The sequence below is a fragment of the Haplochromis burtoni genome, unplaced genomic scaffold, assembly GCF_018398535.1.
Source record: "Haplochromis burtoni strain Fernald_Lab_line unplaced genomic scaffold, NCSU_Asbu1 Contig_4, whole genome shotgun sequence".
Classification (NCBI taxonomy): Eukaryota; Metazoa; Chordata; class Actinopteri; order Cichliformes; family Cichlidae; genus Haplochromis; species Haplochromis burtoni.
Window position 1 is genome coordinate 4,139,852 of NW_024582365.1, and position 27,104 is coordinate 4,166,955.

Sequence of the window (27,104 nt, forward strand, 5' to 3'; positions counted from 1 at the left end):
AGTGTATAGGTGCAGCTGGGACAGGTGTGTGGGTAAAACAGTGCCAGGGGCGTAATGCATATTTCTACTTCACTGTATCCAGCTGTACATTCGTAGTTCTGGCAGATATGAACTGCAGTGACACGCACAGATGGACGTTCACAACTCATGAAAAATCTGGCTGGATTTGTGTCAAGGGGGTAGAATTAAGCGATGTAATAGCAATAGATTTTAATACTGGTGACAAATGACCAAATATTGCTGATAGGCCCCACTTGCATTTAGTCCAACTTCTTTCCCCCATAGTGAAAGAACTGGATATCATAAAGCTTAAGAGATGATAAAATATTGCTAGTATTCTGCATTCATTTCCCAGCTAATTATTGTTCACAGGATTTATTAGGTTATTGGTGAGTATAGAGGCAATGCTATTATGCCTAACTGGAGATGGACGCAGTTGGAGTCAGTGTATGCGCATTGCTTGATTCATATACATCTGTACTGTTTATAGAGCTGCCAAGTTTACTGCCTTGAATAAGCAATGGTAAGCAAACACATGATTTCATAACAGCTATTACTGTATGGTAGGATCAGCAACAAAAATAGTCAAGCTCTATTGATTGCTGGACTTATTATTTCAAAAGAAAAGAAAAGAAAACTGTCTGTGTTCTTTGTTCATTTTTTGACTCGTTGGAGTTTTATTAAGAGCTTGATGTTACCTGGAGCTGGGGTGCAACCTCAGCGTTGTCCTGTTTCTTCTATATTCTTTTATCTGTTCAAAAGATGCACTTATGTTGACTGTAATTCATTCCACACCTTTGCCCAGTTATTACTGCAAAACTGTTGAATAAAATTGTAGTTTTGTTTTTTTGTTTAAGTTCTGGTAAAAGTCCTGACAGAACTGTGAGAAGCAGTCTCCTTTGGAAGGCCAGATGGGGTACATTACAGCAGTATATCATCTGCTTTTGATAAGATCTGTTTTCTTCCACTGTTCTCTGTAGAGTGAAATTACTTGACCTTGCTGTAATTTAAAGGTGAAAAGAAAGAAAGCAACCACTCTAATGTGCAGCATGGCTCTTAATCACATGAGTTCTTACTTCATTTTATCATTAGAAGAGTCTGTTTTTGCTGGTTGCTGGTTTGTTTTACTAGGTTATAACACAGTCATAGCAGCTAATAATAATAATAATAATAATAATAATAATAATAATAATAATAAATATGAATGAAATATACATCAAACAAAACTTAGGCCACAAGTAGTGAAATGCTGCCCATCTTGTGCACTTTTCCTTCTTTGTAATTAGAGAGTTGTTGTATGCCACATTAGAGGCTTTAGTGACAAATGACTTAACGAGCTACACAGGGAGTCCTAATTATTCTGCAATTAGAAATGTAATTATGGGTTGCTCGAACAGTTTGCTTGCTAGCAGTGTGAGGGAGCAGAGGCAGAGCGAGTATCACATTTAACCGTTTGCTAATCTGTCACACACGGAGAGGTAGACAGTGCCCCAATCTTTAAACCTGTGGCCTAACCTGGATGGAGTTACGTCACAGAGCCCTGTAATCCATCAGTGCACAGGTCAACTAGATTTTAAAAAAGCCCTGGCCTAATGAGATAGATTCATAACGCAGGATTAAATACTGCATATGCATAGATGTGCACATATATTTATAATCATAATGTCTCCAAACCTTCCGGGAAGTTGCAGTGACATAATGGAGAGGTAATAGGTTGAAACTGGATTTCTCTGAGCCTGTCTATGTTATTCAATAAGCAAATCTACATTAGGCACTACATTATCATGTTAATCAGGTAATGAGGTTCAACATGTAGCTTCTAGTTAAATAGTAATGGAAATGTAGAGAAGCAGGGATCTTATTATAGTCTTTTCCTGTTTTACAAAACAAGCTCTTCTACACTGTTTCTGAGAGCGGTCCTTTGGCGTTCTTGGTAGAGAGAGAAGGTCATAGGGCAGAATGCATTAAACCACCACATTTAGCAGCTGCAAGAGAGTGTCTGGTCTCGTTTTCACTTTGTGAGTTTGTCTGTGAGTGTTTTATAAGGGCAGAGATTTGGCTTGAATACTATAACCAGAGGCACTGCAAAAGCATTTGAGTGTACTTTGACTGGTATTTATATGTATATCAGTCAAAGGGCAGATTTTGTCCACATGCCTCAAAGCGTGCAGGCTACAGTTACAAGTTTCCTGGTGAGTAGATGACACTATAATGAAGCCAGAACGTAAAGATGGGTATGAACTCACTGGTGTATCTGCTCGTGTGATGCATTTTAAGCCAATCCATCAAACAATGGATTGGATAATCACAATTTAACTTAACCCCACTAATGGCATGTCTTTGGATGTGGGAAGAAGCAAGAGTACCTGGAGAGAACGCACGCAGACATGGGGAGAACATGCAAACTCCACACAGGCCCACAGCTGTCATCTTATATGTTAGTATACATTTTGAATTGTTCAGCCAGCTGAAATTCCCCTGGTTCCCTTATTACACTGTTAGAGCATTCCTGCTGCCTCAAAGCAAATTAAATGCAAATTACATGAGCGGGCTGTTCATCCTTTCAGGGTCAGTGTTTGTGTTTGTGCCATGCTCGCAGGCAGTGCTGGGGCCAATGCACTACAGTACTAGTTGTAGTGAGTAACTCGTGCCAGTGATGGCAGATGAGGGCTAAGAGGGTATAGCCCTACAAACCCCACCCTGAGCTCTGGATGACCTGCCAGCCTGGCAACCTTACTGCCCCATGTACCGTTCCAGGGCTCAGCCTCTTTGAAAGCTGTGGGTTGTAGTTTAAATTCCCGTACATGTTTGTAAGACCTGTGAGAGGCAAACAGTTTGTGTTTCACAAGCTGCTTAAAGGGAGATTTATTATGAATCTTTCCAGTGTCGTAAACCTGGTTAAAACATCAACATGATTAAAGAACAGTTTGAGACTTTAGGATAGGAGCATCGCCCTGTCCAACCCTGGAATTTTTTTCTTCACTCCTCTCTTGGATCTCAGTTTTTTCTGTAAATACTTGAAATTATATTTAGCAGTTGTATCATTTTTGAGTAGCAAACCTAAAAAGAAACTCTTGACTCCAACAGTTTTTGGGATCAGACTTTTAATTGGACTTAAATTCACATAAATAACATTGGTTCATATATATTTTGTATAATATACAACTTTATATAATATATATTTCCCCCTATGATTTACATTCCTCTCTGACTAAAAGTATATCTGTTATATCTATGGAAACAGGAAGCATTGCAGGAAGGCAAAACTGCTCTTTTTGTGCTGTTTCAGTTTTCTTCTCTCTTTTTTTTTTAAATTAAGGTCCAAATGTCAAAAGGAGAGGAGTGCCTTTCTTTTGAGTTGTAAAAAACAAAACAAAAAACATTTTCCAAGTTACACAAACAGAAAAGCAGAAAGGAGAATCTATTGCATTGTCTCTAGGGTATTACACTGCACTACAAGGAGTGGGTAGCTATTGAAAATCATTCACCGTATATATTTTACTGTATTGACTTGTGACACAAAAAAAGAGCACTGCAGATGATCTGATATGCATGGCAATGAACATTTTCTGTATGCTTTCGAAGTTTTTTTTCCCCCCATTGTAAAAAATAAAAATAAAAATTGAGAATATGTTTGACTCGACAGGAAACCCTATCTCGAAGATAAGGACCGAGTTACAGCATGAACCTGCGGCAAGGTCACATATTCATGCAGTGACCAAGCCGAGCACACTTGCACAGATGACTTGAGCTTGTCGGTCCAGATCACAAATCAACACTGTTCGGCTGCTGCGACCGACATTATTCAGCAAGATGAATGGATATCTGGAAGTCAGGTAACGTTCGGTAAGCTCCCTGCTTTGTTCGTGTGCTGTGTTATCTTTGACATGTGGAACATCTCTATCAATCAACACCTCGAGTAAATATTCATAACTGATGCACCGTTCAGTTTCCCTCGGTGAATAATGCAGATCAGATTTTCACTGCCATTCCCAACTGACTCATCAAGGAACTTTAAGGTCACTAGCAAATGATTTAAAACAGTGTGTTTGCAGGGTATGCCTGCTTTTTCAAGTCAAGGAGATCATAGCCTGTCAGAGTAGAAATGTTACAAGACAGTCAACAGTTATATACCCCGTGATGAGTAAAAGGAGTGAAATTGGCAATGAGGCGTAAGGTTTCTCGTGTCAAATCGGGTAAAAGTCTGCATCTTTTTTAAGCACAACCTCCAGTGTCACTTTGTCACAGCTTCTCTCGACTTTCTGGCTACGCAGCCTCTTAAATCGGCAAAAACTATGATACATATTTGATTGTCTGAATCAGCCCTGCTTCCTTGAATATCAAACCAGAGAGAAACTGTCACCCACGCTAGGCCTTTAAATCCGAACCTGAAAGCAAAACTATTTTTTCCAGCTTCAGTTGCTATTTGAATAGTGATCAAGAACAGAAAGATTTTCGAGGTCAGGTCTGCTTGTAAAATGTTCAGGTGAGCCTCTACCCAAAGGGAAAAAAACTAATTGGTGAGCTTGAAAGAGTTACTTAAATTACCCGGTGAACTGTGAGATCCTATAATGTATCATGCATTTATCACGACAAGACCAACCTAAACTGAACCTGGAGTGTGTTGGTGTGTGTGTGTGTGGTAACAAATTACAGAGGAAAACACAATCATGCCATGACATTGCGACAGACAGCAGGTTTAAGTGTTAACCACCTCCTTCCGTGAAAAGTCAACAACAAACAGCTATTAGTTATTCATTATAATCACAATAAAAATCCCACAAACACCATCATAATCATATCCCTTTTCTAAACGTAGTTTCACTGTATGCTATTGAAAAAATGCAATGGGGAGGACAAGTCGCTGGTTGTGTTTAAAGCACAGTAAACAAAAGCTGTGACTTCTTTCTTTATTGCAAAGTTCTCAGAGTGACCAAAAGAGGTTTTACTGCAGTATGTTTTACACGCTAACCACCATAAATTACTTTGAAAATATGAGCAGAAAAATAGGATGAGTTAACACAACCAGCAGCAGTGCTTATTGTCTCTTACCCTCCCCATTACAACCCTGCCACACATCCATCTTTTTCAATACTCACAGAGGGGAGTTAGTGTTAATTAAAAAGTGCATCATGAATATGTTGCGATTAATAATAAAAGTAAACTTTTTTTTTTCCATAAATAACACTTTTTTCCCCCTCTAGTTATCAATAAACCTCTTATTATACAAGTCGAGTAGTCACACGATTCAAATCTGGCCCCTGGGATCTTGTTAATAAAGAATCCGGGAGCGACGCTAACGCTTCCTGAAATAAGGAAGCTGTGACCTGTCAATACAAAACAAGACTGACGGGTCAAATCCAAGAGGAAGATCGAGGAAAGGACTATAGCAGTGACCACACATAGCTATTAAGGACACAACACATGAACAGCGGCAAGGAAATACTTGCAGTACAGCCTGCTGTAGTAGACAAACTGAAAAAAAAATGGGACATTTTAAGAATCAAGAGTCTCTGTGTGGGAAAAAGAATACCACTCTCGTGTCTGGACTGATGCGGGAGGTTTTAGTGTTTTTGTTTCATCGGTATGATCACACTGTAAATGTGTCACATTTTGGGAGTGCAGATGATGCTAACGTGGCATGTGTTTAAGCATACATCATTATACTCAAAATATGCAGTTAAGCTCTGTGTTACTTTTACAACCAAGAAAAAAATACTACTGAACTCGCTGTCTTAATTTGTAGTTTTTTTCCTAGTCTCAAATCTTCTTACAGTGAATTTGCAGTTACTGGTGTGCATTATTTTTCCATTTTGTGCAGTAAATACAAAACTCTACCAAGCTAGAGATTGTAATGTCTATAATTGGATGTCTGCATACACATTTGGAGAAACTGTAAGATACTTTGATATATTTGCTAAAATATGATCAGCAAAGATCTGTTCATAATTTTGCTTTTTATTTGTTTTTATTAATGTAGAAATCCAAATCAAAAAAATGACTGAATAAAAGCGTGGTATTGTACGTTTCCCAGAGAATGTATGTACTAGTGTAAACCTTGTAGGAATCAGACTTCCCCAAAGGAAAAAAGCTCCTTTTTTGGGGGACAGAAAAAGTCCAGGCTGGCAGCATTTCAAAAGCTTACCCATTCACACGTTACACTTTTGTTAAATCTGTAATAAAAGAGAAATTTAAACACTTTAGACACTTATGATCAGAAGGTTACGTTCTGCAGCTTGAAAGTTGGAGCTTCCACAATTTATGCTACAAGGCCAGCTCGGCTGCTTGCTGCAATAACAGACATGAAAGTGGCATCAATTTTCACACTACTAAAACAGACGATAAACTAAAGACAAATCCTGACTGCTTGACCCTAACGCTGGAGGGGATCCAGACGCTCTGAAATGAAGTGTGGGGTAATTTGCTGGTAGGTTTGTGTTTACTTGTCCCCTTAGAGAGAAGGGTAATTTATAATCAAGACATTAAAAGATCGGCTTTTTTGGGAACAACAGTGTCCCTGATACTCAGGAAATGAGGAGGCTCACTTACTGGTTCGATACAGCAAAAAATTGTGATTCTAAGCATCTGCTATGGCCTTTCCATCCACCTGTTTGATAACTATTATGGATCGGTGGATGGCACTTTGCACTGCTGTGGTGAAAGCATCAATCGGTTTTCTATTCATTTTTCTCTGTATATTTTTCCTTTTCTGTCTTTCTCATAATCTACCACAGGTTAAGTAGTTTCACTGTTCATGTGCTGCACCTTCAAACTTTAAATGGCTGACATGAAGATTCTCACTTTGGTCTTCTGCCTGGAGTGAAACACAGATGAAAAAAGGAAGACCTTAAATGGTCCTGAAAATACAGGACACCAAAGCTTTCTCTGTCAGTCACTGCAGGGCATCGGATGGACTTTACGTATGCTGATGGCTGCAGTCAAAAGACCTCATTCCCATTCGTTGATGATGGATTTGCAAAATATTGGATGGCTACAAACTAACCGGACTGACATTTTTCCAGACTGCTGTGCATATTTGCAACTTTTTAAACCCATATGAAAGTAACTAGCTAACATGAGCCACCGTGTCAGTGTTTTAATCGCATTTACAGTCACACGACCACTCAGTGGCAGGCCTTCATCCCGGTCAAGTATGGCGAGTCTTGCCGGCACATCCCCATTTGCTGCTGTTGGTGCTCTTGAAGATCCGAGGCCACACCATCGACAAAATCGGGGACAGGTAGCCCTGAGAGTATCATGACTGACTTGTTCCAGATCATGAAAGTGGGTACAACAGGTAGGAGGAAGGAGATTTCAAAGGTGTGGATATGCTGGGAATTCATGGCATCGTAAAAGGACAGCGAATTGTTGTCGTAGTCCAGCAGGACACCCAGCCGCCTCAGCTGCAGACTCGCCTCCACCAGCATCTCCTTACCATCGTGCCGCACCATAAAGTTGCTGTTGCAACGTGAGAACACCCACGAGGATGAGTTTTTGCCGCTCCATTCGTTTTTTGGGGCTGATTTGTAAGCCACGCCGATGGCATACCTGCAGGGAAAGCACATTTTGGAACACATTACTGATCTGAAGCAAGTGTCCTCCTTAATGACTTTACTTACACAGTCAGGCTACCTCATGCTGAGGACACACAAGACACACGTAGCCCCTTTGGGTTTTTTGTGCATGAAAAAGGTCTACTTCACAGCCAATTAGTGAAAAGAATATAATTAGGATAAGAGTATACACTGTGTGTGGTGTGTGTCTGTTGTATGTGTGTGTGTGGGGGAGGTTGCGTAACAGCCTAGATTTAAACTCCCAAAAGAAAGATATTTCAGTTTATCAAGCCTCCTTGCAGGCTTATATAATGCACTTGTGCGTGCGTGCAATTCTTACCATGTGGATGCTCCGAGTAGCACCTCCCAGTAGTGACACCCGCTGTCAATAAAGACATTACCAGCAGCTCCATAGGAGCCTGTTCCGCTGAAGCGCTCCGGGGTGTGGCTCTTCTTCAGCGAGCTCTCGTCCTTCTCCATGGTCAGGCAGTCGTTGGACAGACGTAACTTCTTGTGGGCTGTTTTTGGGTCCAACTTGAAAGGTTGACCTGGGAGGAGATATAATTACGTGCTGTTACTGTATGTAATAATAAAAATGCCGTCATCATTAAATTCCAAATCTTCATGAATGGCACACAAACAAAGATGTGACCTGAGATGTTTAATTATTACCTCGATAATGCTGAAATATTATAACTGGGTAGGTTAAGTGCTCATTTCTAATGTCATTTTTAATACAGATATATCACGGTTATATTTATGACTATGATTATTACTAGCAGTGACAGCTGTACATGGTGTAACAGTAACAGATGGATAAACATATCTGTATTTATAAATGATACACAAAGGAGAAGTAATCTTATATAAATTAAGAATTAAGCACTTGCTAATACCTTATAAATACCTTATTAATGCTTAATAGTGTGACATTATTATACAGCGTTAGTTATTCCTGTAATGAAAACCCAAATACAGAAGCTCACTGTGCACATTTTTAGGTATAACATGCTCATTTTATACTACAGCTTTCAAAATAGTGTTCAGGTGTTGTTTGACTTAAATTGCTTTGTTTACTTTATTCTCATGAACGAATATATTTATTGGTTGTAGAGCTGTGGGTGTTATGGGAAATGTATTTTTGATTTCTAATAATTCCACCAATGTTGACCTCCAACTTATCGATTGATACGGCATACTAGAACGTCTGTTTGTTTAGTGCATTAGCTCTGCGCGTGGATATAAACAGAACCAAAACAGGAGGGGGATTATTATATGAGAGACACATCAGGAGGATTAGGTGACAGCCAAGGCAGAGAATGAAGAGATTGCTTCATCTTTGCTGTTCTCAACTGCAGGCATGCTACTGGTGTGGAAGCCAAGATTTTTGGCGAAATACACAGTGTATCTGTGTGTAACAGTTTTTGTTTTCATCAAGAACATGTTCGGTGTTGGTGCAAACATCCTGTGTGAAAATAAAGAAGGCAAATAACTGCAGAGAAATGGCTTCATACAGCCCATTAAGTAATGATTGAGTAATGGTTAGTTATATGCTCATGCTGCTTAAGCTGATTAGCTGTATGGAGCTGGTAATATGTGGTTAAAGTCTGCAAGTCTGGTGAATGTTGCAACGTTTGAAAATGGTTCAGGTACACAGTGCACTGGAAATATATGAAAATATTGCAAGGTGAGGGATCCAATCATGATCAAGTGATCATGGCTGACTATTTTATTTTTTAGTTCCTCCATGTTTTAGGTCCCACTGAGAAATTAACTAGGAGACGAACCAGAACTGTGCCTCCAAAATTGAGTTACACGTTGCTTACACCTGCACTCCTCACAAAGCTTAACTGACAGTGTTTTTAGTCCAGACTTCAGGTTAAAACACACCCAAGCTCATTTTTGGTCTCCACCATCTCTTACTAAAATGTTCTCTCTTACAGCTCTTTAATGCTTCTGTACGTTCACCTGCTAGTTTCTGATTGTGTGTCTGCCATTGTTTTTTTTCCCACTCAAGCTTGTGAAGTGAAAGAGGCCGGCGATGCCACAAGATAAAAGGAAGCAAGAACCAAAAATAAGAATAAAACGAGAGGAAGATTTCAACCCAGAGCAGCAAAAGCAGAAAACAAATAGAAAGCGGGGTGAGAAGTGCTTGCAGAGAACTCACAGGGAGAGACACAAGAGGAGAATGTTTGAGATACAAGGGCGAGAGTCTAAACTTCAAAGCTTCTCACAGCCTTTGGTGAAAACATTTCGTAACAGTGGAGGAAGCCACCCGGCATTTTCCTCTGTGCCTCCAATCACACAGACTAGGAAATTAGCTGAAGGAAATAGCCTTCACTTCCACCACGATAGGTAGCGGTTGGGGCTTTTCAGTGGAAATGTTACTACCCGGCTGCAACAATTCAGTTTGCAATGGCACCAGTAATTTGGGTGTAATGGGTGGAAAATTGGGAGGGCAAAACTAGGTGAGTGGCAGAGAGAGAGAGGAGCTATGGAGCGAGAAGGAGAAGAGAAGTTGAGGGGATAATATGAGACTGAAGATTGAGCAGAGGATCCCCTCTCAACCTCTCAATGTGTGTGTGCGTAGGCTTCATGGAAGTCAGCCACATCCCTTCCAGACCTGACATTTAACTCTGACACCTCTCATCTCATCTCTCAGCCTCCCTGAGCCTCCCATGGCTTAATGAGCGACACAATGAGGACCCGGACTCCGCCTCCCCTCTCTCTATCTGCCCTTGCCTTCATCTCTCTTCCCCCCATTCTTTCATTCTCATCCTCTCTATCCTCTCTCCACTCTCACACACTCCCCTCTCCAATAATCTGCGTGGTGAGTGTGTGTTACCGCATGTGGATATGAGACGACGAGGCCAATGCGCTGCTGGCAGCCAATTACATTAATGCGCTCTCTTCTTTGAACTGCTTATCGCTGCCAGCGCAGCCATTTCCAAACACTGGGGCTCTGTCATGCCTTTCCAGGGGATGACTCCTGAGAGCCCAGGCTGGGCCCGAGGTTCAGGAAGGGGAGACGCATGTGACGGTAGAGGACAAGCAGGCCCGTACACAAGGCATCAACTAGAGCCTCTCCAAGAAGCAGACATGCCGTTCAGTAAATTGCCAAGAAGAAATGTTTTGAACCGGGGCCAGCGGGATTCTTGTAAATGGACAAAGCCTGAAATAATCAGTTTGCACCTAAACTGTGAGTTTTTTGGCATGATCTCACTGCAAATAAAACTATCAAAATGGACGGTACAACTGAAATAACCCATGAATATGTCGAATAGCTGGAAGGTTTAGAGACTAAACTGTTACAAATTTGAAAAAAAAAAAAATCGCCTGCAACTTGTAACCACTGCCTAAGTTTTCATTTCCTGTTTTAAGGCACCTGCAAGCCATGTCTACTCCCAGAATGAGTCATAAGTCTGTCACTGGTGAAAATGAGCCCAATACATTTCTGTGCTGAACATAGAAATTTAGCAACTTGTACTTTAGCGTTTTCATTTTATGAAGCCGTTCTACATTACTATTCATACATCGGTACTTTAACTTAATGCTGAATGTCGGACAAACCTACACGCAGTGAAGAATGTTCTACTGTGTGACAGTTCTTCTTTTATTTAAGTTAAAGATTTGAGTACTCAGTGCGCCGCTGAAGCTTCTCCATGTTGCAGAGCCGCCATGAAATGAACAGACCCAGAGTCACAGCGAGTGTGCTGGTATTTGCTAGCAGCACTTGGAGAACATGCCAAATTTGATTTCTTCTGGAGTGCTGTACTCCTGGCCTAAAGGTGTAAATAAGTCATGTGTGGAGTTCTACATTAGGAAGAAGACCGTTTCAAAATAAGAAAGTGAATGTTTACTTCAAAGAAAGTTCGTACATCAGCTACCTCTAGAAACCACACAGGCATGCCCCCACACAAATAAAATTCTTGACTAAAAATATGCATATTGCTGTCAGATTCTAGAGCCAAAACAATAAAGACGAGATGGGGGAGCAGCAAATCTCAGAGATGTAATATCCAAGCGGTAACTGTGATTAGCGTGCTTCAGCCTCTGCAGAAATACTCAGCGATATCTGTGTCTGCAGAGATAATCGCTCTACGTTAGACTGCCTCAGAGCTGTGCATTGTTACGTACTTGCGAGTCTTTAATGGAACCTTGTAAAACACAGAAATGAAATTGTATCAAGGAAAAAAAAGAGAGGAGAGAAATAAAAGAGACAACTGTTGGGGGAGCATTTATAAAAAGTAATTTCATTCCAACTTCATTCTGCTGGGTCTTTGCTGAAGTAGTTGCAGTGGGGCAGCATCTGGGTAATCGACTTTATTTCAATTCAGTCAATTTCACCCACACTTCTTCTTTTTCCTGGCTTCCATTCTTGCTGAGGGAAAGATTGGGTTGCCTCCATAATAAAGGAGCTCCATTTTACTACATAACTAAACAATTACTGCAGTAGAAACAGCAACATCAGGGACACCGAGCGAGCTCTCGTAACACAGCAGCAGCATAACGCAACCTTGTATCCTTTCACAGGTTTTTACATTTGTTTAGAAGTTGCCAACTGGCAGCGTGCCGCTTTTCTTCTAATTGTCTCGTTCATATGTGACGTGGCGTCGAATCCAGCTGTGCTGACTACTTTCATCTGTCTGAGATACAGAGGTACACTGGTGAGATTAGAAATGCAGCAGCCATGTAACACGGACGGGGACATCCAATAACACTGCATGGGTATTAGGTGCTCAGCATGACTTCTTGGCATCGAGAGTGTTTATGTGTCACATCCTCTCTTTTCAGTCCTTCCTGGGCAATTTTTGGCTCTTTCTACAAAACTTCTCCAAAAACTGGAAAAGTCTTTGTGTAGTGAAAAAGCACAGACAAACAGCAGCCCTTGATCTTCTGCAGTTTCACCCTTTAACGAACTAGGCAAAGTCTTCAGAGACCAGTGTTAGAAAAATAATATTCAGTAAGGCTTCTGGGTCTGCTTAGAATTTCACTGTGATTAAGAAGCCATTTTTGGAAAGGAAGCGTCTGTGATGGTTCGTTAGAGTAAAAGCATGTGAAAGACTGCCTCCCCCCCCCCCTTCTTCCAGCGAGATTCTTTCTCAGGGCTTTTGCTTGTGTGTGTGAAATGTAATCATTCACTAAAACAAAGCCACGCTCTCGGTATTCCCTCTTTTGTTGTGTCAATTCACATAAATGTGCTGCACTGCAGGAAAAAAAATAGCAAATGTATCAAAGGGGACTTGAAAGCACGGCTTTATTATGAAGCTTTCCTTGGTGAGATGCTGATCGTTCTAGCTTCCAGCGTTCACATTCAGTTTGCTGTCTGGCATTTTAACACAACCCCAATCGCCCCCTCCACCTGCTGGCATTTTCACCAGCTGAATTAATGAATTTCAGCAAGCAACTATAAGAAAAAACTCTGCCAGCCTCAAAAATACAAATGACAAAGCATGGTCATATACTATACTGCAAAAAGTAAATCACTGAATTCCGGTGTTCCAATCACTTGCATGGCCACAGGTGTACAAAATCAAAACAGCCAGGCATGCAGACTGTTTCTACAAACATTCGTGAACGAATGGGTCGCACTCAGGGTCTCAGTGAATTCCAGAGTGGTACTGTGATAGCATGCTGCCAAGTCTTGTCATAAAATTTCCTCACTATTAAATATTCCACAGTCAGCTGTTATTGATAGTATAACAAAGTGGCACATACTACATAGAGTTTGCCAAATTTCTGCAGAGTAGGTTGCTACAAAGGTCCAAAGTTCATGTAGCCTTCAAATTAGTGAGTTCCATGAAATGGGGTTCCATGACTGAGCAGCCGCTGCACACTCCTAAACCTCATGGAAACCCTTCCAGGAAGAGTCGAAGTTGTCATAGCTGCAAAAGATGGGCATGAGGTTTAGGAGTGGACATCATATTAAACTTGACAGTTTAAGAATGGGATGTCACTGAAGGACGATGTAGCGTACGATGGAACCATAGGCTTTGAAAGTTAAAGCTGATGTTTAATTGGCTTGGTAACCTTCAAGATAACAATAACAGGATAATAATAAGATCTTTTATTGTGGTTTATGATAAAACTGAGCTGCCTCACGTTCAGCTAATGAGAAACGCTACGTGCTAGCGCTGACAGCTCATAAAAACAAAGCTATTTATAACGCAATGAAGTGACCTGGCTGTCTTCAGCTCTATGGAATATTTGGATATCAACAAGAAAGATGAAATGATGCAACACTATGTGGGAAGACCAAAGCAAATAAATGCGCCATCAATCAGTACTTCTTAAAAGTTCTTAACTACTTCTTAATAAAGGAACATTCCCAAGAGGGCGGCACTGTGGCTCATTCTTACATTTATGGAAAACAATGAAGCTCTATTGCATCGAGGAATCAGCTAACATCTGTCCAAAAAACTACTTTCTTGCTGTTTTTCATCATATAATGAAATTTCTTGACAGTGCATACAGTGATGGACTACAAAGTTTGATGCTAGACAGGATCGGCTAAGGGGATGTTCTATTCTGTGTCAATTGCTTGTTTTCCTATGGAGCTGTGATTTATTGTTTTCACTGTCAAGCAACTCAAGGTGCTGTGGGACTTCTAAAAGGTTGCCTGGCAGCTAAATAGGTCAGACTTTGCTTTTTAAATGTCTTTTCAGACTGATTTGCCCCTGACAAGCAGCCTAAACACTGTTGCTTTAAAACCCTCTGAATTGGAATGCCCCTGATTGAAAGCACACACGGCACCCATCTAAAAAGAGTAATTTCAAAAACTTTTCCAAAAAAGAAAAAAAAAAGTCAAAGTGACAGGTAGAGACAAACTGGGAGACATTTGGAGTTTTGGTTTGCAAACTCTGTTCTCTGAGAGGATTTATTAAAAAACAGAATCGTAAATCCCACTGCCAGTGTTACTTCAGGGCCCCGTGGGGGCCAGACGAGTTGCTGCAGGATGATTGTTTGTCTTGTTCTTGGAAACAGTTCTTTATGACTAATGACAGCATTTTGGGTTTTTTTGTCTCATGCTGCATAATGAAGGTGGAACTCGACATATACCTCCCAGAAGGGCATACATAATGAATACGGATCTAAACATAACAGGTATGTTAAACACAATGTTGGAATTGGAGAGAAATTCAATATTTGGTGCTGCGTCTGATTGTTGGGACTTTCTTTTTAATAATATAGAGTCTTTATAGGCTATAAATTGCCCTGAGGCGAGTGTTGCAAATTGGCACCACCTAAATCAAAAGAACTGAACTGCTTTATTTAATTTTACTGTTAATCTATTTAAAATCAAAGTCATGGAGATATTTCAGGGCTACTTTTTGTGCATGCACAGACTGTCTCTCTATTGTTTTTAATTTATTTGACAGATCAGAACAAACGGGGAGTTAGAAGTAGCACTGACATGCAAAAAAGATCAACTATCTACCAGGAATGCTTTAAAATCCCAGTATGCACCATGTGCCACTATTCTATGTGGACGCTTCCTCTTCTCCTCCTCTATAGCTTTCCAACCTCTGCTCCGATTTACGTCCTGTTTCTTCATCTCATCTCTACCTCCGACTGTTTACTTTAAGGAGTGCGTGGTAGCTCGGGGCCTGTCATCAGAGATGCATGCTGGGTAAATATTATTGCAGGCCCTTTAACACGAGGAGGGACGTGTATCCCTGGGGCACCTTGACATGTGATATTTTCAGCTGGGATTTTAGCTGCTTACCTAATATTGTGAATAGGATCTGAGGAACACACACATACACACACCCACAAACTCTCTGGGGTTTGCTGGCTCCCTGCTTTGTACACACACAATATGACTGCCCAGAATAGTTTACCAATAGAATGACAAACATTGTTAAGTCAACAGTCCAGTGTTTGACTGTCAGCAAAGTTGCTGCCTACAGGAAGGCAAGTATTCATTCAGATTGGGTTTTGTTTAGACATAAACAATATGCTCACTCAAAATAGAGGCTAGTCTTTAGTTAAAACAATAGAGCTGCTAAATGAAGACATATTTAAGCCTGGGTTTATATTGTTGGTGCTCCTCCGTCAGACAGTTTCTTTTGTTCTAGAAAATTACAGTGGAGGCTTCACGCTGTGGGACAGCTCCAAATGTTAAGGCAGAAAGCTGGAATGTGAATGCGTCTGGTCATTGTAAAAACACACTATCATAGCTAAACTGACAACATATCAGTGGAGATGAGAATGTAATAGCTAGAAATATTCAAAAAAAACTTTAAAAAAAACCCTGTCATGTTCAAAAGAAGCTGTTCATGGCCTTAGCTGAGGAAATTCCAACTTATAGTTGAAATCAAGCTGCACTGGCACTTCAAAATCAGAAGTTATGAGTGGGACAGCCTGCTCCATAGGACTATAGTGAGTGGCCTGCAGTGTGGAATAATTTTAGACTGTATATAAAAGATGGACACAGCCACCGTGACATCATGTCTGGTTTTGCAGTCTAGAGGATCTTGGATGTGGGTGTACTGGTGTTTTAAAACCTGACTTGACTATGAGCAGATCTGACTTAAAAACCCAGGAAGACACACTCAAGAGCATATCCTGCTTTATTTTCTGTTTCACTCTAACTGGAACTACATTTTTGCAAAATAATAAGGTCGTAGATCAAGAAAGTGGAAGGGCCTTTATTTGCTTACAGTTCTATATAATCAGGCGTCTCGTTCCAACTGTCTATGGGAATAACAGTCAGACACAGACAGATAGAGAGAGGCACTGCATGATAAACTGTAAGACCAATCTACATAACATGCAAAAAAAGCCACTCATTCTAAATTTAAATCTGTTCTCTGTCCTAAATAACCAAACTGCTTCATACTCTGAGTGCAGCTTTGCTTCTTGTTGACATGAATTCATTACCGAGACAGACAGGCAATTAAAAAAATGCACAAACAGGGAGGGCACCGCGTAATAAAAGCAGTCTGGATTAATATGGGTTCTTGTTGTTTTGTGAGCTACAACTTTAATAAATTGTGACCGAGCAGAAATGCAAACTTAATTGAATTTAATGCTTAAAAATGCATAAAAATATTTTTTTGCTTAAGCACAAATGTAATCATTATTATGTCGTCTTCAAAAAAGACATTTTTTTTAATGACTAAATGCTTCAATTTAAAATAATATTTTACTATCATAATTTTTTCTATAATAAATAAAAGATATATTAAAGAACAGTAAAGCAAATATCTGTGAAGAATACGAGTCATAAAAAGAAAACGTGCTTTTTCTGTACTTTAATAACACCACTCTGTGCTTGTTTAAAGTGAATGTGTTTCCCATTGAAGAATTACAAAGTGTAACTGGACTGGCATATTGCACTTTTACCCATCTCTCTACGTTGCTGAGGCCTGGGTTGTATTATTGGGTAAAAGCAGTAGTCTGAGGGCACTCACATCTGCAGACACTCATCCCTGCAAAGAGCTATTTGGTGTCTTTTATTCACCCAACACTCTTCCTTTCTCACTCTCAATCTGTCACGTTTCATCCACTTGCACACGCTCTCTCTGCGTCTCTGTAGGTTTCTGGCTCCATTTTTTGAAGACAGTCATGTAGAAACCTGGTCACAGTTCAATCTGAGGTAAATGCACAGTTGTGATACTAAAAGGTCACACAAGCACACTTGCTTGTACAGCACTGCGCAAAAGTTTTAAGCAACCCTTCATTTTTTCTTATATGTTGGAAAATGAGAAATAGGTGCGGTGATTCATTGAAACGTGTCCAAACATACATCTAAATTTAGTATATAAGGCAAAATCAGTTTGTACAATTCTAACAATCTTTAAAGTCAAGATTTGCCCACCTTTATTATTCAACAAAGTCTGAACTCTCTTAGGCAAATGTTTATCACTTTTTCAGAATGAGGGTCTGTTAGCTGCTGCTACAGACTCTTTTTAGATGATATTGGATGGTGGGTCAAAATGTGACGGTGTTTTTCAGTGTTCATAATTACATAAGTTTTGACAAGTTCTCAAACACCACTGACTAAAATACAGAACGAAGCCATGACATATCCTCAACCGTGGTTTACAGATAGCTGTAGACACTTCCTGCCATAATTTCCTCCCGACCTACTACATACATACTGATGACAATTTAAACATCCATCCATCCATTCGCTTCCGCTTATCCTTTTCAGGGTCGCAGGGGGTGCTGGAGCCTATCCCAGCTGTCATAGGGCGAGAGGCAGGGTACACCCTGGACAGGTCGCCAGTCTGTCACAGGGCTAAACACACAGAGACAAACCATTTGCACCCACGGGCAATTTTGACTGCTCAAATAACCCTTCTCCATTATAATAACCTATCCGCACTAACAGCATGTCTTTGGACTGTGGGAGGAAGCCGGAGTACCCAGGGAGAACCCACGCGAACACGGGGAGAACACACAAAAAGACCCCGGCCTGATGGTGGAATTGAACACAGGACCTTCTTTCTGTGCAACAACAGTGCTAACCACCGTGCCACCATGCCGCCGATTTAAACGAAAGTTTAAAATGTATTTCTTCACCTGTTAACAAACTAAAAATCTCCCACTTTCATCTAAAAATGATAAGACAGAATGACTGAACTGAAAATGAGAAACTGAAAAATTTCACAAAGCCTGGAGCACTTTTGCTCAAGACCCCTTTGAAAAGTTGAAAGAAACTAGGAAGAAAAATATGGAGACATGAGGAGTGGCTCAAGACTTCTGCGCAGTACTGTACATGCACATGCCCCTCTTAGCATCATGCTTAATTCATATGTTATTCAAAAAGCTGTGAGTTACTTCACATGTTGGCTGCGAGCATCCCACAGCAAAGTGATACTTCCATATGCTCCAGCGTTAGTGCCACTGTTCACTTTCAGGCACTCGAGGTTCATCTTTTATTAGACTGACCTCAAAAGCCAGTGAAAGCTCTAGGACATGATTTTAAACGTTGTCTCAATCAAGCCAACCTGAATTTCAAAAGGATGAAAACATTTAAAGATTGAACACTTGAGATGGGTAGTATATATATATAAAAAAAAGAAAAGATAGAAATCTCTGTTGCAGAAAATGAGCAGGTGTCTTATTTTACTCCTTTTTAATTGTAAAATGTTGTTGAGTAGCTTCAAGATTCTGCCTTCAGGCGGAAATGTGGACTGGACTACAGAGAGCTGTTGGTAAGATGAAAGATGAAATTTTTTTTAGCTCCTAATGAGATCACATGAAGCAGTTTATATGCTTTTAAACATCTCCCACTGGAGCCACAAAATGATTTATACAGTACGCAAATACTATTTATTTATTTTTACATACTTTTATGCCATAGTAGTGTAGTAAAACTGGTGAAATGCTCCTTTATTATTCCTGGATTCCACCACAATACATCCTAAATTTTCAAGATTCCCGAAAAACAATTTAACATAATAATCCAACTTCTTGAATATCTTTTAATACGAAGAAGACTTTAAAACAAATGTTTAAAGTATTTGGTGCTAATACCTGTAGGGCTGCCCAGTGTTAAGACTGAAAGATATATCATCTTAAAAAAAAAAAAAAAAAAAAAGGATAAGCATGACCTCCGAGATTATTTGACAGATGGCATAAAGATTGAAAAATAGACTCCAGACGAGGCGATCATATGCCATAGCCAGGGGTAACAGAGGCCAGCGTGCCAAGAAAGGGGTTAGACAGGGACACAAAAGCGGAACATGAAAAGTTTGAGGCCACAACAAGCTGTTGCATAACAAAAAAAGACCTTAACAAACGGAAAAAAACAACAAAGGCCATGTCGAATTCCTTCACTTTATTTTAACACGATCAGCTCCCATAAAATGTCTTTTAGAATTTGTGATGGTAATTGGTGTAATATATTAATCATTTCCTTATGCATTCAGTGCTTTGCATTAAATTGCAATTTGTGTCCTCTGAGGTCAAATAAGACGAGTTTATTCAGTTTATTTGCTTGCGATTAAGTCAACATCTGTGCTTATTAGGAAACTTGTTCACATTTAGTTAGGCTCTCTGACTCTGTGTACCATATTTGTTAGTTTCAGTTCATAAATTAGAATTGTTATAATTATTAAAACTATCAATATCTTCGGGAATTCACCTTGTTTTGAGGTTTGAGAGTTGCTGCAATCCCAAATATGATCTGCAGCAATTTAAGGAGTCATGTTGTTGAAAAGGCAGAATTGTGATGCATGACTTTATAGTATCTGGTAGTGCTACATGTCAAAATGCTCTTTGCTTGCAACCCTCTGCCTGAAATATGATGATCTTAGGTTAAAAGCCCCCAGATCCTCTCATCCTAAAATACTGAGACAGCTAAACCTTCCAATCTAGTCACAGACAAAAAAGAGACTTCAAGTGCAAGTTCTGAGCTCAAAAGCTTGCTACTTGAGCCCACAGAGCAGCAGAGTCAGAAGGAAAAAACTCTAATAAGCTTGTCAAAGTGAGATATCTGTGATCGGTTTTGTTGTGACCCATTTTAATCCAAAATCACTATTCGACTTCACCAGAACAGATGAGTGAGGCTCTGTAATCTCAATACCAATTCTTCTGCCAAAAATAAAGTGGGAGAGGAGAGGGAGAATGAGGGACAAAAACATGTGAAGAGGCTGACACAAACACAGGTGTCATAATGAAAACCACAAAACCTCAATCATGGATAAAAATATTAATGTTTTTTGTTATTTTGATGGCTTGTCTAAACCATTACAGCAGAACGAAATGCTGGTTGCCAATCACCGACTCAGAATCTCAACCACTGTTGGCTGTGGGTGGACAAGCTTCTTTCCCCTGATAGCACAGGCTGCCAGAGGAGAGGAAGAATGACAGCGTGGGGGTAGAGGGGGAGAGAGAAAATCGTTCAATATTGCACTAAACTACAGCTTTAGCCTATGTAGTGCATTATACTAATGCATATGATATACTTTGTCATGTAATGTGCTATCTTGCACTACGCTGTAGTGGCAAATATGTATGGTAATAGGCAATGGACAGAGATTTCGTTTATGTGTCGGTAGGTCTGACTGTTTCTTACATGAGAGCTCATGGTGACTTACTATTCTGTTCATACGGTTAAGAGTATACATATTTCTATATAATATACATAATGCATTTGACCTCAATTTATTAGTAAAGCCAGGCGTGATTCTCTTTAATGTCAACCATAAAACCAGTATTTACTACATATATCACAACTTTTTATGTAGTCAGTACACTATTGTTTAAATATAGGTATTTTAAAATTATTCACTATGTGTAGTACAGTATAGTTTAGACTGTGATTTTAGCCCACTGATAGGTGTTTGCTAGGCAACATGATGCATAATGAAAAAATTAGATGTTGTCGCAAAATAAAAATGATTTCCTGAGGTGGTATTTGTGTATGCACATTATATTTGGGTCTTTTTAGTTTATTGGTAGGTTGCTAGGCAACATGATCACATCATATCTCAATGTCACTGCTGTGAAATAAAAATCCTTGTATGCTTTTATAAGTCTCTGAAAGTGCATAAACTCAAAACTCAACAAGTGGATTGTTTTAGCCTGTTGGTAAGTGGTTGCTAGGCAACACGCTTGATGTTGTAGTTTCTGATATAGATGAGAACCTTCAGGGAGCCTTGCTCAACTCCTGATCATGCAGGAAGAGTTGACAAACAAACAGATTTCATGTATTATAAAAAGATTACTGTAAACTGTCAATAGACAATCTCTGACCATATCATGTCAATAAAGCTTTACTCAACTGAAATAAACTGGGAAATTTCCAGATGGCAGTATCTCATACAGTGGAAAAAAGGATATGCTGGTGAGGAGGGTGATAGTGCTTTCTAGAAGCCTGCTAAGACGAATACTTAATACTAAAATATGTTAAATCAGTGACATAAAGTAAAAAAGGTTCAAACCTTAACTATGCCTATATATTCCAAGTGTATCCTGATGACAGTTAATCCTAAAAACCACTCCCGGCATAGGCTGAAATGAGCTGGCATATCAGCTGCATTTTTGCTTCACTGCACTTCGGCTGCAATTTTAGACTGATTTTAAAATTTTATTGAGCACCCCTGGGGCACATCCTAAATTAGCGATATCGCTGAGGTTTTAACTTATTATATGCCACAGCTGAACCTGATGAATATTCCCGCAAAATAGACTGTGGGTGATGTGACTTTGTAGATACAGCCATGACGTCTCTTTTACTGTTTTTAAAAGAGGAATGTTAAGAATGATTCATCTTTGAGTTGAACTAGTGATAAATTATGATGATACCCTGCAATATTCATCATGGTTGTTGTCAAGCAGCACTAACATATTACCTTATCACTTGATATGGGAGCCTCTAGAGGGGACTTAAATTTGACATTCATTGTAGCTTGCAGTGCAACCAAGAAGCCCCACATTACAGAGAGGTTGGTGCTGTAAGACTTCAGCAAAGGAAAAAATAGTCACAGAATCCATCAATAAATCCAGACTGCTGGAGAACACTGAATCAGATCTAGGTGTAAAACTAAACAAGACTGTCAGTACACAAAATTATTATCTGGAATAAATGTTTAGACCACTCACAATAATCACTCAAAATCAGCAGGAACCACACAGAAACAGCTACTTACAAACTACGGATAGTGGTTTATTTTAAAATACAAATAAATAACCTCTGTGGTGTTTGTCACTAGTTTTGTCACTGGACCTGGTGTAGTGTACTGACAAGTAAATGTTAACAATGTCTATTTAGTGGCACAGACTTGATCCAGTGTGGTCAGTAAACAACACATTCTGTTGTGGCCATGCATTGTTAAAATGTGGTCACAATTTAATTATGTTCCCATGCAATTCTAACCAGTGACCACATCATAATGTTTGGCAAGGCAATATTTTTCCCCCATGTCCCAAAGGAGTTAAGCATTTTTAAGACTATTCTATCTCTTCAAGTTGACTCTAACCTTACATGCCCCAAAGAGTATCAGCGGTTTAATGAAGTTTATTTGCTCACATTTAGCTAACCTTAAAAACTGCATTTTTTTTACTAGCTTGTGCTGTTACAGGGAAAAAGAAGCATGTTAAAGCAATGGAAAATAGTTCAAGTCAGAGGCGAGCTTTGACAGCAGCAATCTCTACCTCAGGGAGAAAACAGGAGAAAAGAAACAAAAGAGAAACAACAAAGAATCTGAAGGACGACAATTAAACAGTCTTGTAAAAACAGTGGAAATTTCTCCAAGCAGGAAAAACAACTGCTGTGTACGCGGTAAGAGCAAAATGAGTACATCTATAGAAGAAGGGAGGATGCCATATCAGTTCTGCGACAGACTGGCGACAGAGGTGCTGGTGCTCAGAGTACTGCAGGCTTAATCCCTGTAACATTTGCAGTGGTAAAAATAAGTTGTACTGTTGCACAACTCACTGTAATCTGACAGGTGTGTAGGAGAGGAAAAACGTGGAAAAGCTCTCTCGTGCACAGTTTATTTAATTCAGCTACTTGTACACCTTAATGTGTGTCAAAGCACAGAATACTTGTCAAGGGTCTTGCTACCAAAAGTACTGTATGTACATACTTCAAAAAGTAAGTATGCACATACTTGTAACTTAAATACACACTTTTTGGTGGGGAGAGGGTGATAACAGTAAACCTATGCTGACAAAAACTGGCTAAAATGTGATAAGTAAACGTTACAATTCTCTCTTCTATGTACGAACCATTCAGGATGTGAACTCTATAAGCTAAAATAAGTGTGTGAGGATTCCTTACCCATATCCCAGTATACTTTTAATCTTACCATCACACTAGCTGTGGTGTTATTACTAGAGCATTATCCATGTAGGATACTTTTTGTGTCATTTTGCAGAATTTGTAGTGGTATTGTGCTGATGGACGATGTAGTCAGAGATTAACTTTAGATCTTACGATAATCATCATAGCGTATGTATATATGAAGTCTGTATGTACAGCCAACAAGTCGCTACTGACCAAGGAAGGTATGAAGCATTTTCCAGGCTCCTTCTATTCCGAGTACAATTAAGCTAGGTGACTCATATGCATGTACACGTACAGTCATAAAGCCATAATTTTCCATTTTTACAGTGTTTACAATTTCTTGAAATTGATGGCGTCAACACACCAAACATATTAACATGTTGTATTGTTGATATAATATAGTTTTCTGAGGTCTGCAAACCATTAAATTCTGTTTATATTTACATTTTGCACAGTACCAACTTTTTTGAAATTGCACTTATATTACATATCGTAATATCAAATGTCTACTCAAGAAATGTCCAAACACATTTTTGACATAAATACTTTTTGTTGAAAAATTGTCAACTTTTTGATTCTCCACATCAGAGAATGATGAAAGCCTACCTTCTGGAAATATGCCTTTAAATTTTTTTACATTATACTTTTTGTTTTTTCTTTAACTGTTCATACATTTAGACTAAAATTATTCAGTGAAGATTGCATGGCCTACAGTGAATTGCTTTGAGTGTGAGTGAGTGTTTGTGACAGAAATACATTAGGCACTGCTGGCACTCTTGCTGCTTTCTCCTCTCATGCATGCATATACAATGTAATAATCTAAACTAGCTCTGAATCAACAGCAAATCTGCCACTCACTTGTAAATCAAAGACAATCCTTTGGGAAAAACACTCAGTCGTGACAACATTATGTTGCACATATGATACAGAGAGAGATGCAAACTTTTAGCTGTATTAAATATCCAAACCCAAATAACACGGCTTGTAAATATTCATGAAAAGGCTGGCAGAAGTGTAATGTGTGCCTTCACTTACTGTTGGTTTTGAGGCGGGCTGGCTCACTGTTGCGACTTCCTGCTTGGTTGATAGCCTTGACGAAGAAGATATAACGGGTGCCACTCTGCAAGCCGTGCACCGTGTAGTGGTTCTGCTTGATGTTAGGTACGATCATCCAGCTGTCTGCAGAGTTGTACAAGCCTGGCAGAGCCACAGAGACACACACAAGTACACACAGCATTAGTAACAAGGTTATGTTGCCGCTTTTAAGGTAAGCAGAGTTAGTGTGTCCTGCTAAGAACCTTTTTTTCAGTGATGTTCAAAAGAGTAAAATCTGTTCTCAATTCCGACCAGAGGAGGGTTATTTTTCCTCAAAGCCCCCAAGTGAGTCATCCCCACCCAAATAAGGAGCTCAGAGACCACACGGCTCTCCATGTTATGCAACATTTATGTCTACATACTAATCCATCCCATTACAGTACTTTTACATCAGGTTTAGCATGACAAACTCCCCTGAGGCAATATTGTGCGTTCACTAAGCTAAAACTATAAGCCATTACGAACAAGGTACTCACAATATAAATCTCTGAAGTAAGCGCCTCAAGGCAAAAGACTGTCATTGCCTTTAATGTTCAATTGTATGGAAACACAGGCAGTAACAACATGACCCTATTTGGTGGGCACTTTGATTTAAAGCAGCTTGCAGTATAGAGTTGGTAATGCCAGTTAAGCTGTGCAGTCACCTGCTTCTAAACACAGTCTTCTCAGTCTCTGAGATGTAGCCGACTGTGAAGGATAAAAAAAGGAAATCTCGGCTGTGAGCTAAAGAGTTGATCGCCCACAATGGGGTGCTCCTTTGGCTTTTCTCTAGCGTGAAATAACTGGATTGATTTAACACATTAAAATCACTGTTATCGCACAATTACCTGACCTACCACTCTCATGGTAATCAAGGTATGTTTCCTGATTTCAAAGATGAAATAGGCAACTTTGAACACAAGGTGAGATTTATGCAGCTGCTTTGGAGGATTTTAGGGGAGGATTGCCGATTTATGCAAAATGGATATTGCAAAACAGGCCAAGTTTGGAGCTGCTGTGCTTACGCTTTATGCATGAACATGTTATATTGCGTGACATGTTATATTGCGTACCTTTTCCAAAGGCTATCATACAGGACGTGGAAAAAACAGAAACCCAAAAACTGATCACTCTTTCATGGTTTCGTGAACAACACGAGTGTATTAATAACGCCAATAGCTAAAATGAAATGAATGAACTGACAGCATGAATAATAAATCCAAGATGTGCCAACTGGAGACTATACAGAAATTCTATTTTATGGGCAAACATTTTAGAGGCAGTTTATACAAAGAACTGTGAAATTACGAACACATCCAAAAAACAACGACAAAAAACCCCCCAAAAGCCATTGCCAAAACCAACAAAGCATCTTGTTTAGTAGAACCACAGCTGAGCCTAACATTTGTAGAGTTGAAAGTAGAATAACCACCCTTTTCATTGTCTCATCCTTCCTCCCAAAGCAAAATTACAAGGAAATAAAAAACACGGAAAGGGAGAGAGTTCTCTGGGCCATGCTTACCTTGTCCCATCTGGTGAGGATGCATTGTGAATTATTGAGTAAGATGGAAACAGCATGCATAAGTAATGGCTGAGAGTCTGCTTGTAAATATAAATACTTCACAGGACGCAAATAAGGCCTTTAAAAGTGAGGTGCCTTTAAGAATGAATGAGGGGAGAGGACTCTTAAGGCTGGAGTGGGAGTTGGGGCTACATTTTTTACACAAGCTTTTCTAAGACAAAGAAAGCACAAGCGACACGTCTTCCTTTAATATGACAGAACCTAATTTACACCTTTACACCAGGTACACGATCCATTTTACATGCAAATGTGTTTTATTTCATCCTAGATTTGCAAATATGCATGCACTGTTAACAATGAAATCCTATTGCTGTTTCACTCGAAAAAAAAGAAAAGAAAATCAAGACTGTTGTTCTGCTGTGACAGCTGTCCCTTGTTGTCATAAAATTTATGCCACCCACCTGTCGTTTTGGCTGCATCCTGCAGAAATTAGGTAGACTACAGTGTTACGTGGGCTTTCAGAAAGAGATACATGGGAAAGATGAGAGAGAAGGACTTCACGCTGCTTTTCATTTTTAAAGCTTTTGATCTCTATAGCACCTCTCCATTTTTGCTAAATAAAATTAGGTCAGTGCGCAGCAATATGCTATTGCTACTTTTACCAATGAAAGGAGCTTCTTGACACTAGCTTTGGAAAGCACCGTGGCTACAAAGTATGGTGGCGGTGTGTGTGAATGAGCCATTTGGGAAAGAGAAAGCGAGGGACTACAGAGAGGAAGTAGATCAGCTTGTGTTGTGCATCCAGACATCAAGAGCTTGTGTATGTATATGTACAATATGTCTGTGCATCTGTTTGTGTCACCGTTTTCTCGGAAGCAGGCAGACGAGAAGGGAAGAGCAACATGAAATATCTGGGGAACGCAATAGGGTTTGTCTTTGATGATGCAATATAAAGTTAATGGTGACAGCGTGTGTCTCACTGTGTCCTTGCATGGGTATGTCTTAGTCCTCTGTTCATTTCTTATAAAACAGCCCTATACGTGTGTGTGTGTGTGTGTGCTCATCTTACTTTACTTGTACAGGTTAATATTGTCTGACTGGCCTTCAACAGTGACTGAAATCTCATCGCCATTTACTCTTAATGTATTATATCACTTCTAAGACTGATCTGGTGTGGATCAATCTCAGAACTGTTCCCTATTGAGATGCA

General features: G+C 39.6%; 1 protein-coding gene across 6 annotated transcripts in view; it reads right to left on the minus strand.

The window, feature by feature from the left end:
• Positions 1 to 1,395: 1,395 nt before the first annotated feature.
• Positions 1,396 to 27,104, minus strand: part of mid2 (midline 2) — a 165,886-nt gene continuing 140,177 nt past the window's right edge. For 2 of the 6 annotated variants that reach the window (XM_014334759.2, XM_005913392.3), the window contains 3 exons: positions 24,334 to 24,495; positions 7,894 to 8,101; positions 1,397 to 7,548 (listed from right to left, as the gene is read on the minus strand). In XM_014334759.2, coding sequence (XP_014190245.1) covers positions 7,125 to 7,548; positions 7,894 to 8,101; positions 24,334 to 24,495 — 794 coding nt within the window. In that variant the 3' untranslated portion in view covers positions 1,397 to 7,124. Of the gene's footprint in view, positions 7,549 to 7,893; positions 8,102 to 24,333; positions 24,496 to 27,104 lie in introns of all 6 variants that reach the window. The other 4 variants (XM_005913390.3, XM_005913391.2, XM_042221571.1 and 1 more) reach the window with 3 other exon arrangements.